At 32.3% G+C, this 15,552-nt stretch overlaps 1 protein-coding gene across 1 annotated transcript in view; it reads left to right on the forward strand.

Moving 5' to 3' along the window:
- The first annotated feature begins 4,151 nt into the window (after nt 1-4,151).
- The window catches only part of LOC111640933 (ribonuclease H-like), a 27,078-nt gene continuing 15,677 nt past the window's right edge, over nt 4,152-15,552 (forward strand). Inside the window, exon 1 of the mRNA XM_023387023.1 lies at nt 4,152-4,880. Coding sequence (XP_023242791.1) covers nt 4,152-4,880 — 729 coding nt within the window. The remainder of the gene's footprint in view (nt 4,881-15,552) is intronic.

Here is a 15,552-nt window from a genome sequence, read left to right on the forward strand (position 1 = left end):
ACAAAAGTCTTCTTACAGAGTTCTTCGTGACAATCGTCATATTATCCGATATTAATAAATCCTTTTATGGTTCCTAATTGAGACAAAATCGAGCCGTAAACTGAGGACTTGTCTTATTGCTAGTGGGTCATTCGTGTGTCAAACTGTATCTAAGAATTTTCTCCTAGTACTGCGTTAAGTTCAAAGAGGGCATATCTTTTCGTGACCGGATGAGTTTACCAAGTATGAAGTGCCGCGATTACTTCACCTGTCGAAGATTTGTTTACAACTAAAATTTGTTAGAAATCGTACGCAATATTATACATTACGAAATTTCAGCGCCGTATTAGGGTGTATCTGTTGAATATTGAAGAAAATCTTTTTACAAAAATTCAAGACCATGTGTGTATTAATTACATTTAATTAACAACTAAAGTATGAAATTATATTAAATAAAAATTTTAAATTACCTCGATGGCATATGATTTAGTCATCATAANAATAGAAGATCGTGCTGCTTCTCACTACCTATAATTCATACTGTTAATTATTTACCTAACATGCTACCTATTGTTAAATGAAGGTATAAATTAGAACTTTTCTGGTGAAAAATACAAGAAAAATAATATTGCAGTACATACGGATAAAAAATAGCCAATATTAACGTTTCAGAAAAATCGAAGGCTGATGTAGGTAATGTGGGATTATGAGTCATACATGTGTTTCCGCATGGAAAAGATTGAAATACAATGAAACTATTAATTCAATCCCTTCTATATAATGCTTATGAAAAAATTTGAAAAATTTTTGTTTTTGTTCGTTGTCTTTCAAATCATTCTATTATTTTTATTCAGTTTTATTTAATTTACAACTATTTGCACTTTCAGCCATTTGTCTCATTTAGGAAACTATTAGTTGTTAGTAGATGTATTGTTACTGCAACATATTACCTCAAAAATACAAAAAAAACAACAACATAAAATTATTTTTTTAACAGAGAATTATCTATGCAGCAACCATCATTTCTTTGACGCATTGTGTTGTGTTATTGATACTGTTTTTATTATACATTGCTCTGAGAAGTGTAAATGTTAGCTTAGATAATTAACTCCATGTTTTGTGATATTACTATTTCAAATGCTACACAAAGTTTACTAATTAAATAAACACTATTACATAAAATTACTGTTATAATTAATTTATGATCACAATTAAAACATTAAATTTTATTATGTCTATAGCAATTACGGTCTTTCGAATTTTTGAATATCATGTGAGAAGTACGAATACAAGTGATTATATTTTCAATTCGCATTTAATTATTTATCGACATGAATACCAACGAGCACGACACTATTTATTTTAATTTTTAATATGCGCGTGTGTGTGTATCATGAATTATACACTATATTCATGCATTCCAATGATAAATACAAAATTACTTATAAAGTAGAAAATCATAATTAACTCATTAAAACATTCAAAACATCAGCTTACCTTTGCAGGAACATTAGCAACGTTTAGAATAACAGTGATGAATAAGATTGTGATGGCTAATGCCCGACCCCCAACGATCAATTTATCAATTGGACCGGCAAACATGACAAAATACAAAGAACAAGCTATAAGATTTAATACAAAATACGCAACAATGGATAAAATGTAAGCAAATTCGTGATCAATATACTCTGTTATCTCGCATAACTCGGCAAATTTTCTTTCTTCGATCGTTAAAGCAATTTTCGTGATTTGCGGATTACGTCTACACTCAATCAATGACTTGTGGATGTTGTCAAATTTTAAAGTTATGAAATACAAGGCGAGAAATGCGATTGCACCGGCATGGAGGCCAACTGAAAAGCCCCAGATGTTCACCATTTGATAAAATACTGAGCAAAGAATTAATCTGTTTTTCGGAATGGGAAGAAACAAGCCGGCAACAGCAAAACCGAAGGATAGCACTATGCATCCACAAACATATAGAAATAATACGATTTTTTGAACCCTATTTCTGACCATTAGCAATTTTTCTATCTCGCCTTTATAATTACATTCGAATGTCTGAATTTTTACATATTTTTTGAAATAATTTTGAATGACAGTAAACGTCATTGCGGAAATGAACCCTAACAACAACATTTTACCGAAAAGCGTTGTTGCGTTACTATCTTTTACTTTGTAGAGGAAACCTGCGCAATATTGGACGCATGTTTCTTCGTCAACAACGGAAACATAAATTCCCCACAACAAACCCAGAACCGATATTAAGACAAGAAATGCGTAATAAATTCGAAAAATCATGCTACTGCCAGTATCTAGTTCTGAGCACCATGGCATGATCTTTATGCCAAACATTTTCGTTACATATGTAAAAGGATAGATGTAGCAATTGAAACAGAATGTAGGTTCGTTCATGATTTCTGCCGAGTTCCTGTAAACAAACGTGAAAAAATTACGAATTATGTAATTCGCCATGTTAAAACTAGAATAATTGATATTATATGTTAAAAAATGTAAAATATAGTTTTTCTTATCTATTGTACTTCGATTAGAATCGCAAAGAAATTTATTTGTGATACGAAAAGTTACAAATGGAAATGATTACAAAGGGAATAGCTGAATCGTCACAAAGGATTTAAACAAGTAGGCACAGCGAGGGAGAACAAGTGAGGAGAGACAGTCAGACTGAAGTAAGAGGAAAGCCGTTTAAATAAAGATCCTATTATACGTTATAGTTTTAGAAGGTTACGATGTAACCTTTTTTTTCGATGGTATCTTACCTCAGTCACTTATTTTTTTTTCGTATCATTAGCGAGGTTGAGGCCGAAGTTTTAAACGCGAAAACGTGTACGTCGGATGTTCAGCGCCGCTTTCCTGTAAGCTTAGAAGTTTGACAATGGTGTTTGGGTAGTCAGTGAAATCATTGTCCACATTCCAAACACCATTGCCAAACTTTTAGGCTTTAAGGAATGCGGCGCCGAACGTCCGACGTACACGTTTTCGCGTTTAAAACTTCGGCCTCAACCTCTCTATTATCCTGCTGTTATAGACCAATCTCTCTCCTTCCTGTTCTGGGAAAAGTTTTGGATAAATTAATAGTATATCGTCTTACAACTTGGCTAAATTCAAACAAATGGTTTAACGAAAATCAATACGGGTTTCAAGAAGGACGTTCAGCGGAAGATGCTATATCAAAAGTAATTAAAAATATCGAAGAAGGGAGGAAAAATAACAACTGGACAATTGCTCTCAGTCTTGATATAGAAGGTGCTTTTGATAACGCATGGTGGTCACTAATCCATGCTAAATTAGAGGAAGCAAATTGCCCAAACAATTTGTATCGTCTTATATGTGATTATCTAACAAACAGAAAGGCATACATAGAATACGCAGACATAAAAATGGAAAGGGACATGACTATGGGGTGTCCACAGGGATCCTGTTCTGGACCCATTTTTTGGTCAATTATATTAAATGATCTCTTGAAAATCAACACATTATCAGAATCAAAAATAACAGCTTTTGCTGACGATATAATGGTCATCTGTTCGGCAAAAAGCAGAAAACAAATAGAAATAAAATGCAAAAATATACTGGATAAAATAGAGAAATGGGGAAATGCAAACAAACTTAAATTTAATCCAGAGAAGACAAACGCCATAGCCTTTACAACATGCAAAGTGGCAAAAAGGCAACCCACAATTAAAATGCAAAATAAATCGATTAAATGTGTAAACCAAGTCAACTATTTAGGAGTAACAATAGACAACAAACTTTTCTGGAATGAACACCTAGAAACAATTAAGAAAAAAGTGGGTAACTTATTTCAAGAAATAGCGAAAGTAGCACGTAAAGAATGGAGTATAGGTGGAAGGGCTTTAACACATATTTATAAAGGTGCTGTAATCCCAATTGTTACATATGCTGCCCAAATTTGGGGGAAGAGGATGGAGTTGACACACATGAAACAGAAAATAAATAGCCTACAAAGAAAAATGCTATTAAGAATTACTGGAGCATACTGTACTACATCCCACGATGCACTCTGTGTACTGGCGGGCCTAATGCCTCTGGATTTGGAAATTCGACAGCATAGTGACACAAGAAATATATTAAAAGAAAACAAAACTCATAATGATTTATTGAAAAAAGAGGACGAGCTAGAAGCAGATATGAAACAACACCAAAAATTATTAAGATATGAATGGGAGAAAATACATATAAAGAAATACAACTATCGGGATAAATACAGAATCTATACGGACGGATCAAGATCCTCAGAAGGAGTGGGAGCGTCGTATGTTTATTACTATAGAAATAGGGAACAGTATCATAAAAAAATCAAGTTAGATAAAAGATGCACAAATTATCAAGCAGAATTGGTAGCAATAGATCATGCAATTAACTGGATAAGTCAAAGGAAGAAAAATATAAAAATTACTATTTGCACAGACAGCCAGGCTGTATTAAAAGCTCTTAATGATGGTAACAATAAAAGTGAACTAATAGATAATATAAGACGAAATATTGTGAAAAGTGATAATATGCTAGTGTTCAGCTGGGTCAAAGCCCATTTTGGAGACCAAGGAAATGAAAGAGCGGACAGTCTGGCTAAAGAGGCTAGTTATCTAAAAACAAAGGAATCATACAGAAAAATATCTACAAAATATATAAAAACTGAAATCAAAAATAGATACATATTACAGTGGCAACAACGGTGGGAAATAACTACAAAAGGAAGGGAACTCTTTGAATACATACCAGATATTAACCAGAGGTTAAATAACAAACATCTACAAATTGGACACAAATTCACAAGATTCGTGACAGGTCATGGAGATTTTGCGAAATATCATTATAGATTTAATCATCGAGATGATGAAAACTGCGAGATTTGTGGGGTAAGTGAAACACCCACACACATCTTATTTGACTGTATGCAATATGAAAAAGTAAGAAACGAGTTAAAATTAGTTTGTAACAAAGAAGGTTACGATTGGCCTATTAGGAAAAGTAGCCTTATAAATAATGTTAACATATATTATTATTTCAATGAATTTATAAAAACTTGTTATAAAAACAGAACATAAAAATTTCTGTCATAGTTCATTGTTAAATTAATGACATCAAATACTCTACTCAACAAAAATATAATTAATGTAAAAAATAGAATTGTCGGGTATTAATGTATTGCGGCTACGACCGCGACTATGTAATCTTAACTACCTGCAAAGCATATGCGAAGCAGGTTAATTAAAAGAGGAGTACCTCGAGCCAGTAGCATTTAATGCTACAGGTCAGAGGGAGTGCTCCACTAAATGTAAAAAATGTAATGTATCCTGCTGTCTCCTCTCTGTCTGCGTGAGTGAATGAGCAAAGAGAGTTTGGAACACAATCCCTTTGTAAAATAGTAATAAATAAATTTGGCTATTTATTCTTAAAAGTTCTCTAAGTAACAAAGTTTTACAATTTTCTCTTACGATTGAATTAAAATTTGAGTGCTCATGATGCGCTATATCTAAATTGTCTGTTGACATAATGTTGTATATGCCAGCATATCAATGCCAGATTGGAAAAAACGACTGAAGAAGGATATTTAATCACGGGTACGCGATCGTTTAACGGCCCATATAGTTTTTCCCGAATCTTTCGTCGCATGCCTATAATCAAAATACGGCCAGTTTACGTAGCCCGTTGTAGAGTTTTATTTGTGCGATCTGCCGTGCGGGGATAAAAAGCTTTTCTGTGAGGCATCCCTATTCGACAGAACATTTAGGTTTGCATTTTCTTATTACAAAATGATTGTAATAAGAAAATGCACATCTGGACGATCTGTGTAAGAGAGATGTTCTTTGAACAATCAATTATAGTAATTCATTATTAATTGTTAATATTTTACATTAAAATTAGCTTAACAACTTTTGGTACTTTTCTTACTGAAAGGGATTAAACATTTATTGATTGTTACTATTAGAATATTTAAAATTCTTTTATATTTAATTCTAGGCAAGAATTATACACTACCTTCTTCTGTTCTGAATGTTTTCTCTTGCATCAACCGGCGAGTTTTCCTCGTGTACTTCATGCATTCCCCAGAACAACAATGGAAGTGATCAATTGTTTGAGAAATGGACTTTTGTATCTAAGATGATTTCCATAAAAATTACGTAATCAAACACACATAAGTGGCTCCATCTCTAGTATTTATTGAAATGAGTGCTCGTGTTACCATTCTCTCTGAGGTTTAACATATACAAAGTGAATCGATTAAATATGAAATTAGAATTTTAAAATCTGTTTAAACATCATAATTTTCCATTCCAATCTGATTAATAGAATTCATCTTAATTAAAATCCTTTCTTATATTTGTCAAGATGATGAATTTTCTGCTTCGGAAAAGCATTGGTTATTTTAAACTTATAATTTCAGTTATAATATTCATTTTGAATCTCTTTTGATTTAGATGCCACGTGATAATACTTTCTCAATTATGTAGTAAAACTTTTGGCCAACGGCCATTGACTAATACATAAAGAATGGCCGTTGTTAAGATGTGAACTGAAAAATAAATGTAACTAAATTTATTGTTCTGATGGACAGATTGCCCAACAGTTAAGTCTCAGTCTACCACTCTGTGGATCTGATATTAAATCTGTGCGGATCGAATAAGTCGAAGAATTTTCTAAGTATACAGTAGAGCGTCATTTATCCGAAAGCTGGTTATCCGAAACGTCCGTTATCCGAAAGCATTCCAGTCGGAAAATTTAAATTTTCGCTAGTGCTGTAGCGCTGCAATCTTTGGCCATGTCTTGGGCTACTCAAAGATTTATGTTTTTGATAGTAAATTAACATCCGACTATAATTTTTTATTGTTTTTATATTTTTCAATAAATTTATTTTGTTTGTAGAAAATAAAAAAATAATTTTTAACGATACAATAGTCTTCGTTAGGCTTAACATCGATGAAAATTCAACGCGAAGCGACACGCAACGGAGAGAAATTTCAACATGAGATAAATTAATATATTTTTTCGTATATGATTCGTTATCCGAAAAATAAGTTATCCGAACCACCCCAGTCCCCAATTGATTCGGATAAACGACGCTCTACTGTAGTTCTTTTGGATGTGTTGATTCCCTTTATCTCACTGCTTGGCTATCCCATTGTAGGTCTTTCGATTCTATAGTGCACGTAACAAAAATAATTACTTTTAATTCCCACAGGGGAGAGAGTTGAAAGTATTTACTAATTAATTACACAACGGAAACTGACAATTAAATTTTCAGTGGTCGAGTAGATGAAAGTACTGAACACTGGTAATTGGTTTTCAGGTATGTGTCTTATTAAAGAGATGGCCACGTTCAATTTTTCTGCTGTTATTCGTGTGTAAAACAACTAAAAATCAACGTGTTTCCCATAGAAAGCGCACCGAAAGTTTTTCCTTTTACAAATTGTCCATTTTCTCATCCCATTCCGAACTCATCAAACTATTCTGTTTTATCGAAACTTTATCATGTTTACACATTACTTTCTTAACCATCTCAGATCTCAGTAGTCATATTACCATGTTATTATTAATCAATAATTATTTCCAAGGCATTAGTATTTTCAGTGCACGATTTTGAGAGTAGAGAACATTATTTACATGTTACCAATAGTAATTTTAATGGTTAAAACTGACCATTGTTTAAAAGTTCGATTTAAATGTGTTTCTGGAAAGAAAATATCATTTGATTGAAATACAGACAGAATAGAATATAGAAGAAATACAAAAGGTACAGTACATACAGTTAAATAGATCTTTCACTTAAGTACACCAAACTTATAAAACTTATATTTTTTACAGTTTGGTGTGTAATAGGGCTTTCCACTCTTTTCCGAATTATTTTTCAGATTTTTTCTTCTAGAAATAGTTTTTTAAGTAGATAAGTATCGAAAGTTCCATTTACAGTACACCTTCTGAAAGATTTTCCATAAGCCATTCACGTTTTCGGTTGCTCTTATACGATTATTATGCTGTTTGAAGTTGCCAAACCTTGTAAAATAGAAATGGAGTTGTTGGAGTTAAGAATTATCTGTATTCTAAATTTTTTCTTTACTACCCGAACAGTAAGCAAGGAGACAACCTCTTAAGTGGTTCATCATTAAAGTGAGTGGACAACTTTACGCATTCAAGTTTAAACAATCGGTTCTAGAATGTGCTTATTTATAGCTCGGTAATGACTTTTCATTATTCTGAACCCAGAATAATGTTAATGCTGCATTTTATAAAAGTCTGCGGCATTATCTTTTGTTAAAATTTTCACTAGTTTGTCGAAAAATCGTCGGTAAGTGGCTGACTGAATAACACTACTGAACACATTGATTGCGGCTCTCTGCCTCATCAACGAGCTGAACACGTGGTTTTTATATGGTTTTCTTCACGTTGGTTGATTACATGTCCGAGTACTGTACATTCGATGCTCCACAACGCTGATTTGTTACTTCATTCATGGAGTACACTATGAACGTGGCAAGACAATTTTTTTATTTACGTTATCCATTGTAGTGTTCTCGGGAGGTAGCATGTTGATTCTCAAGTGGAAAAGAGCTAATTCTAGGTGTGAGGAAACACGAACGGTACGCAGATATCGAGTGGACACATCTTTAAACACACTTTTGACGTGTGAAAGCGGCTTTATTATACATTTTCTAATGAAGAATTACTTTTCAAATTTTATGTTATAATAGGACTTTTTTTAGATGTTCCGTAAAATTTTATAATATAATTATTGTAATTTATTTATCCTTCTTTAATCTGTTAATTAATATCAACAATTCTTTATATAAGCACAGTATAATTTGGCAAGGAGTGATCATTAAGTAAGGACATTTCTGGTAAATGTTACATCATATGAAGAACAGCCTTAATTTTCAATAATCAGTAAATTATTCAGTACAGAATAAATATTTATTGTTATAATTCGCTATGGAAACAATCCGAAGCAAATTTATTAAAAGATAAATACTGTACGAGTAAATAATTTATTGCACATTCTGCTTGAATTTGTAAATTAGTAGTGTGATATAAGAGCCTTTATATTTAAAGTCATCATAAATTTAGCTTACATTTTCGATTATGAATAATTCTTAATTAAAATAATTATTAACAGTCGATTCTTTTGCTCAATTTTATACTCATTTTTTAATTTATTTCGTCAATTCTATTAAATTACTTCTAATATTACAGAATGTACAACACAATGGTTATATTATCCAATTGGAAGTAACACTCTAACTAGCCCTGTATTTATTGTTATCGCTAATTTACCTAACTTATTACTCATACAATTTGTCTCTGTTGTATCAACGTTTAATTAAGAAATGGCTTTATAAAGGACTGCAGAAACGATCTTAATCGTAATTTATTTTATTGTGTCATACACGTAACAAGGAAATAATACTAAGTATAATTTATATTATATACATTTTTATTCCAAATTATTAATTAGTATTACAATACTGTAGACGTATTACCGCAGTACAGTATAAAAATGTTATTCGACAAAGCTATCTTTGATACACCTTTTAGTAAATTATAAACAGGTATTATTTACGTATTAGTAAGCAAGAATATACCATGTTATCGCGATAGACAAATAAAGCGGAGAGCGCTATTAGGCTAGTATACGATCCAATCTGATCTGAACCCATATTTACCAATTTACTAAGAAAAGTTTGGATATGTTGCCTGCTGGCTTATTGCGCAAACTGGAAGACGTTACTCCCGTTTACCGTGTTTAAAACAATGTTATATGAGTCCGTTCGTTTGTATTGCGGCGATAGTGTAGCGACACACAATGTGTTCTTTTAGTCCACAGTTTAAGTCCGCTCGTTTAAATATTCCGGTGGTACATGTTTTTGTATTTTAACCTGAGTGCACTCGATCCGACAGAGAAACCTTTGCCTGTAGTAGTAGTAAATTTTTCAAAGCAACATGGCGTATTTTATGACTTAAATAGTTTCTTTTTCCTCGTGTCCGTTAGGTAATTTTCCTTCAAAAAATTTAAGAGTTGTACAGGTGCGTGTTAAAATTTTCTGCTATGTTTCAAAGACAAATAATGACCTCATAATATAAATAAAATAAAATTGAGTACAATATAAATATCATTGTCATGTAAATATCATAAAAGTTTCTTTCTGAAATTTGAAATAATATAAGAATGCTTTTAAGCACACATGCCCTTTATTATCGCCCATCCATATTATTCGTACCCTCCTTAGATTCAACTATATCAACTATTATAGGATCATTAGATATTTAGCAACAGATATACCACAAATTACACGTTCCGTCTGACCCAGTTTAGAGTGCAATAAGCTGTCCTCGGCTCCAACTAGGTATTAATTCATCAATCGGCACCCGGAAGAGGTGGATGAACAGGATGAGATAAACGATGACGTAAGAAAAAGACTGACGACGTAACAGTGGTGTTTGCAGATAAGTGGAGAAGAGATAGTAAGACATCGAGATCTTTGGTTCACCACTCATTCCAGGCTTCACTGTATTAAGGGCAAAGAAGCACGAATTTCATTATTTGGACGATTTCATCAGTTTCATTACAACAAATCCTTACAATCACCCTTCGCCGTAACACTAACAATTGAACTATTATCTATTGTGTTCTTCGCACCCAATCATTTATATATTACGCTTCGTTACCGTAAACGACACCGTCACATAACACCAACACTGCTTCCCGAAATTCAACGCCTTGGTCCTCGTCCTGGGAAGTGGAAACGTCACTCGATGTTTTCGAGTAGCGGCTAAAGGGGCTCTGGTAAACACAACCGAATAATTTAACTTCTTTCCTTTCAAATGGATTATATCATTTGATTATTTTACCTGGAACTGAAAATTTATTAATTCGATTAGCCTGTCATAATAACAGTGAAGTCATTCAAATTAGATATTAGGTATAACTCATTGTCTTTACATGTTAGAGTAAACATTTACTTGTACTAATGTCACGTGTAGTATACAACTAAAACTCCTTTACAATTAAACAGACTACCTACAAATAAAGTGATTTGACTGATAATTATAGTTCATTACTTAATGAAAAATATACGTTTCCTAGATTTATTTTTCCATCTAATGGTGGTAGATTGAAGTGTGCAACATTAAGTCGTGTGTTTTGTAATCTTATTTTTGAAAATTACAATTAATGATTGTGAAGAAGAGGCAACAATCATTATTTGATTTGACTTTCATGTTACAGTATTGTGTTTGATGCATCTGTTCTAGATTTATATCTTATACAAAAGTGTCTGGTTGCAGATTGACAAAATGTATTCCTCTGACATCACTTTCCTGAATTCCAAGAGTGATGAGAATACACGCCATATTGAACTCATTAGCTATAAACAAGTAAAATTATGTATTTAGATAAAAGAATAGATATAATCGCGAATAAATTTTTAATTCTGGATATTAGTTAGAAATTCATGCAACAGTTACTCCTTATTACTGATTTCAGTAAAAAAAATTAACGTAAATAATTTAGCATACTTTATTGATTTAAGAGTTCAAAATTAATTGCTGTTAACCGGAAAAATTTTTAGTGTTTAAATCGTAGTTTAATTAATATTCCTTCTTGCAAGTCTTTTATCGATTTTTAACTTTTGATACAAAAATAGAATCAATGGTTTTGTCACATACAGCGAAGAAATAGATTTGCAATCTGCCATATGCAAACTTTTTGTATACAAAACTGGCCCATAAAAATGGCCTGAAATAAATCAATGTATACTGAATAAAACGCCTTCTTTGAGATTTACTATACACCAAAGTCTGTATGGTGTGGGACGATTCCCATGCCATCCGGTCTCAACTAATTAATTACATTTTATTGAAATTTGTTCAAGAACTTCATTTTTATAACTACTTTTTAACTATAAAATTATATTAAACAAAAATTTCGAATTACCTTAATGACATATGATTTAGTCAATATAATCGATCCAAAATAATGAAAACCAAAAAGTTTTCCATTGATTCTCTTTACGAATGTCAATACCTTGATGTGAGAGAAAATCGTCATCATTCGACAAAATCTCGGAGTGTTTAAAATGATTAAACTTTGATAACAATGTTGGAATTCGTGCTCATTTCTGTTGATTAAATTATTACATATACTACGCGTAATGTTTTATTTAAACTAAAATATTACAACATACAGTACATATAAATTAATTTCTTCTTTATTCTTTTTGTTTTTGTGTTAAGACACTTGAAAAAGACCAATTGGTCATACTTTCTATATTAAAAATTCAAAAAATAATAATTAAAATAACGGATTGCGCCACAGATAATTTATTTAATAAAATCACGATTAATAATANTCATTTTTATTTAATTTACAACTATTTGCACTTTCAGCCATTTGTCTCATTTAGGAAACTATTAGTTGTTAGTAGATGTATTGTTACTGCAGCATATTACCTCAAAAATAGAAAAAAAACAACAACATAAAATTATTTTTTCAACAGATAATTATCTATGCAGCAACCATCATTTCTTTGACGCATTGTGTTGTGTTATTGATACTGTTTTTATTATACATTGCTCTGAGAAGTGTAAATGTTAGCTTAGATAATTAACTCCATGTTTTGTGATATTACTATTTCAAATGCTATACAAAGTTTACTAATTAAATAAACACTATTACATAAAATTACTGTTATAATTAATTTATGATCACAATTAAAACATTAAATTTTATTATGTCTATAGCAATTACGGTCTTTCGAATTTTTGAATATCATGTGAGAAGTACGAATACAAGTGATTATATTTTCAATTCGCATTTAATTATTTATCGACATGAATACCAACGAGCACGACACTATTTATTTTAATTTTTAATATGCGCGTGTGTGTGTATCATGAATTATACACTATATTTATGCATTCCAATGATAAATACAAAATTACTTATAAAGTAGAAAATCATAATTAACTCATTAAAACATTCAAAACATCAGCTTACCTTTGCAGGAACATTAGCAGTGTTTAGAATAACAGTGATGAATAAGATTGTGATGGCTAATGCCCGACCCCCAACGATCAATTTATCAATTGGACCGGCAAACATGACAAAATACAAAGAACAAGCTATAAGATTTAATACAAAATACGCAACAATGGATAAAATGTAAGCAAATTCGTGATCAATATACTCTGTTATCTCGCATAACTCGGCAAATTTTCTTTCTTCGATCGTTAAAGCAATTTTCGTGATTTGCGGATTACGTCTACACTCAATCAATGACTTGTGGATGTTGTCAAATTTTAAAGTTATGAAATACAAGGCGAGAAATGCGATTGCACCGGCATGGAGGCCAACTGAAAAGCCCCAGATGTTCACCATTTGATAAAATACTGAGCAAAGAATTAATCTGTTTTTCGGAATGGGAAGAAACAAGCCGGCAACAGCAAAACCGAAGGATAGCACTATGCATCCACAAACATATAGAAATAATACGATTTTTTGAACCCTATTTCTGACCATTAGCAATTTTTCTATCTCGCCTTTATAATTACATTCGAATGTCTGAATTTTTACATATTTTTTGAAATAATTTTGAATGACAGTAAACGTCATTGCGGAAATGAACCCTAACAACAACATTTTACCGAAAAGCGTTGTTGCGTTACTATCTTTTACTTTGTAGAGGAAACCTGCGCAATATTGGACGCATGTTTCTTCGTCAACCACGGAAACATAAATTCCCCACAACAAACCCAGAACCGATATTAAGACAAGAAATGCGTAATAAATTCGAAAAATCATGCTACTGCCAGTATCTAGTTCTGAGCACCATGGCATGATCTTTATGCCAAACATTTTCGTTACATATGTAAAAGGATAGATGTAGCAATTGAAACAGAATGTAGGTTCGTTCATGATTTCTGCCGAGTTCCTGTAAACAAACGTGAAAAAATTACGAATTATGTAATTCGCCATGTTAAAACTAGAATAATTGATATTATATGTTAAAAAATGTAAAATATAGTTTTTCTTATCTATTGTACTTCGATTAGAATCGCAAAGAAATTTATTTGTGATACGAAAAGTTACAAATGGAAATGATTACAAAGGGAATCGCTGAATCGTCACAAAGGATTTAAACAAGTAGGCACAGCGAGGGAGAACAAGTGAGGAGAGACAGTCAGACTGAAGTAAGAGGAAAGCCGTTTAAATAAAGATCCTATTATACGTTATAGTTTTAGAAGGTTACGATGTAACCTTTTTTTTCGATGGTATCTTACCTCAGTCACTTATTTTTTTTTCGTATCATTAGCGAGGTTGAGGCCGAAGTTTTAAACGCGAAAACGTGTACGTCGGATGTTCAGCGCCGCTTTCCTGTAAGCTTAGAAGTTTGACAATGGTGTTTGGGTAGTCAGTGAAATCATTGTCCACATTCCAAACACCATTGCCAAACTTTTAGGCTTTAAGGAATGCGGCGCCGAACGTCCGACGTACACGTTTTCGCGTTTAAAACTTCGGCCTCAACCTCTCTATTATCCTGCTGTTATAGACCAATCTCTCTCCTTCCTGTTCTGGGAAAAGTTTTGGATAAATTAATAGTATATCGTCTTACAACTTGGCTAAATTCAAACAAATGGTTTAACGAAAATCAATACGGGTTTCAAGAAGGACGTTCAGCGGAAGATGCTATATCAAAAGTAATTAAAAATATCGAAGAAGGGAGGAAAAATAACAACTGGACAATTGCTCTCAGTCTTGATATAGAAGGTGCTTTTGATAACGCATGGTGGTCACTAATCCATGCTAAATTAGAGGAAGCAAATTGCCCAAACAATTTGTATCATCTTATATGTGATTATCTAACAAACAGAAAGGCATACATAGAATACGCAGACATAAAAATGGAAAGGGACATGACTATGGGGTGTCCACAGGGATCCTGTTCTGGACCCATTTTTTGGTCAATTATATTAAATGATCTCTTGAAAATCAACACATTATCAGAATCAAAAATAACAGCTTTTGCTGACGATATAATGGTCATCTGTTCGGCAAAAAGCAGAAAACAAATAGAAATAAAATGCAAAAATATACTGGATAAAATAGAGAAATGGGGAAATGCAAACAAACTTAAATTTAATCCAGAGAAGACAAACGCCATAGCCTTTACAACATGCAAAGTGGCAAAAAGGCAACCCACAATTAAAATGCAAAATAAATCGATTAAATGTGTAAACCAAGTCAACTATTTAGGAGTAACAATAGACAACAAACTTTTCTGGAATGAACACCTAGAAACAATTAAGAAAAAAGTGGGTAACTTATTTCAAGAAATAGCGAAAGTAGCACGTAAAGAATGGAGTATAGGTGGAAGGGCTTTAACACATATTTATAAAGGTGCTGTAATCCCAATTGTTACATATGCTGCCCAAATTTGGGGGAAGAGGATGGAGTTGACACACATGAAACAGAAAATAAATAGCCTACAAAGAAAAATGCTATTAAGAATTACTGGAGCATACTGTACTACATCCCAC

Source organism: Centruroides sculpturatus, unplaced genomic scaffold (genome assembly GCF_000671375.1).
Source record: "Centruroides sculpturatus isolate CEXI.00-Female unplaced genomic scaffold, Cexi_2.0 scaffold1347, whole genome shotgun sequence".
NCBI lineage: Eukaryota > Metazoa > Arthropoda > Arachnida > Scorpiones > Buthidae > Centruroides > Centruroides sculpturatus.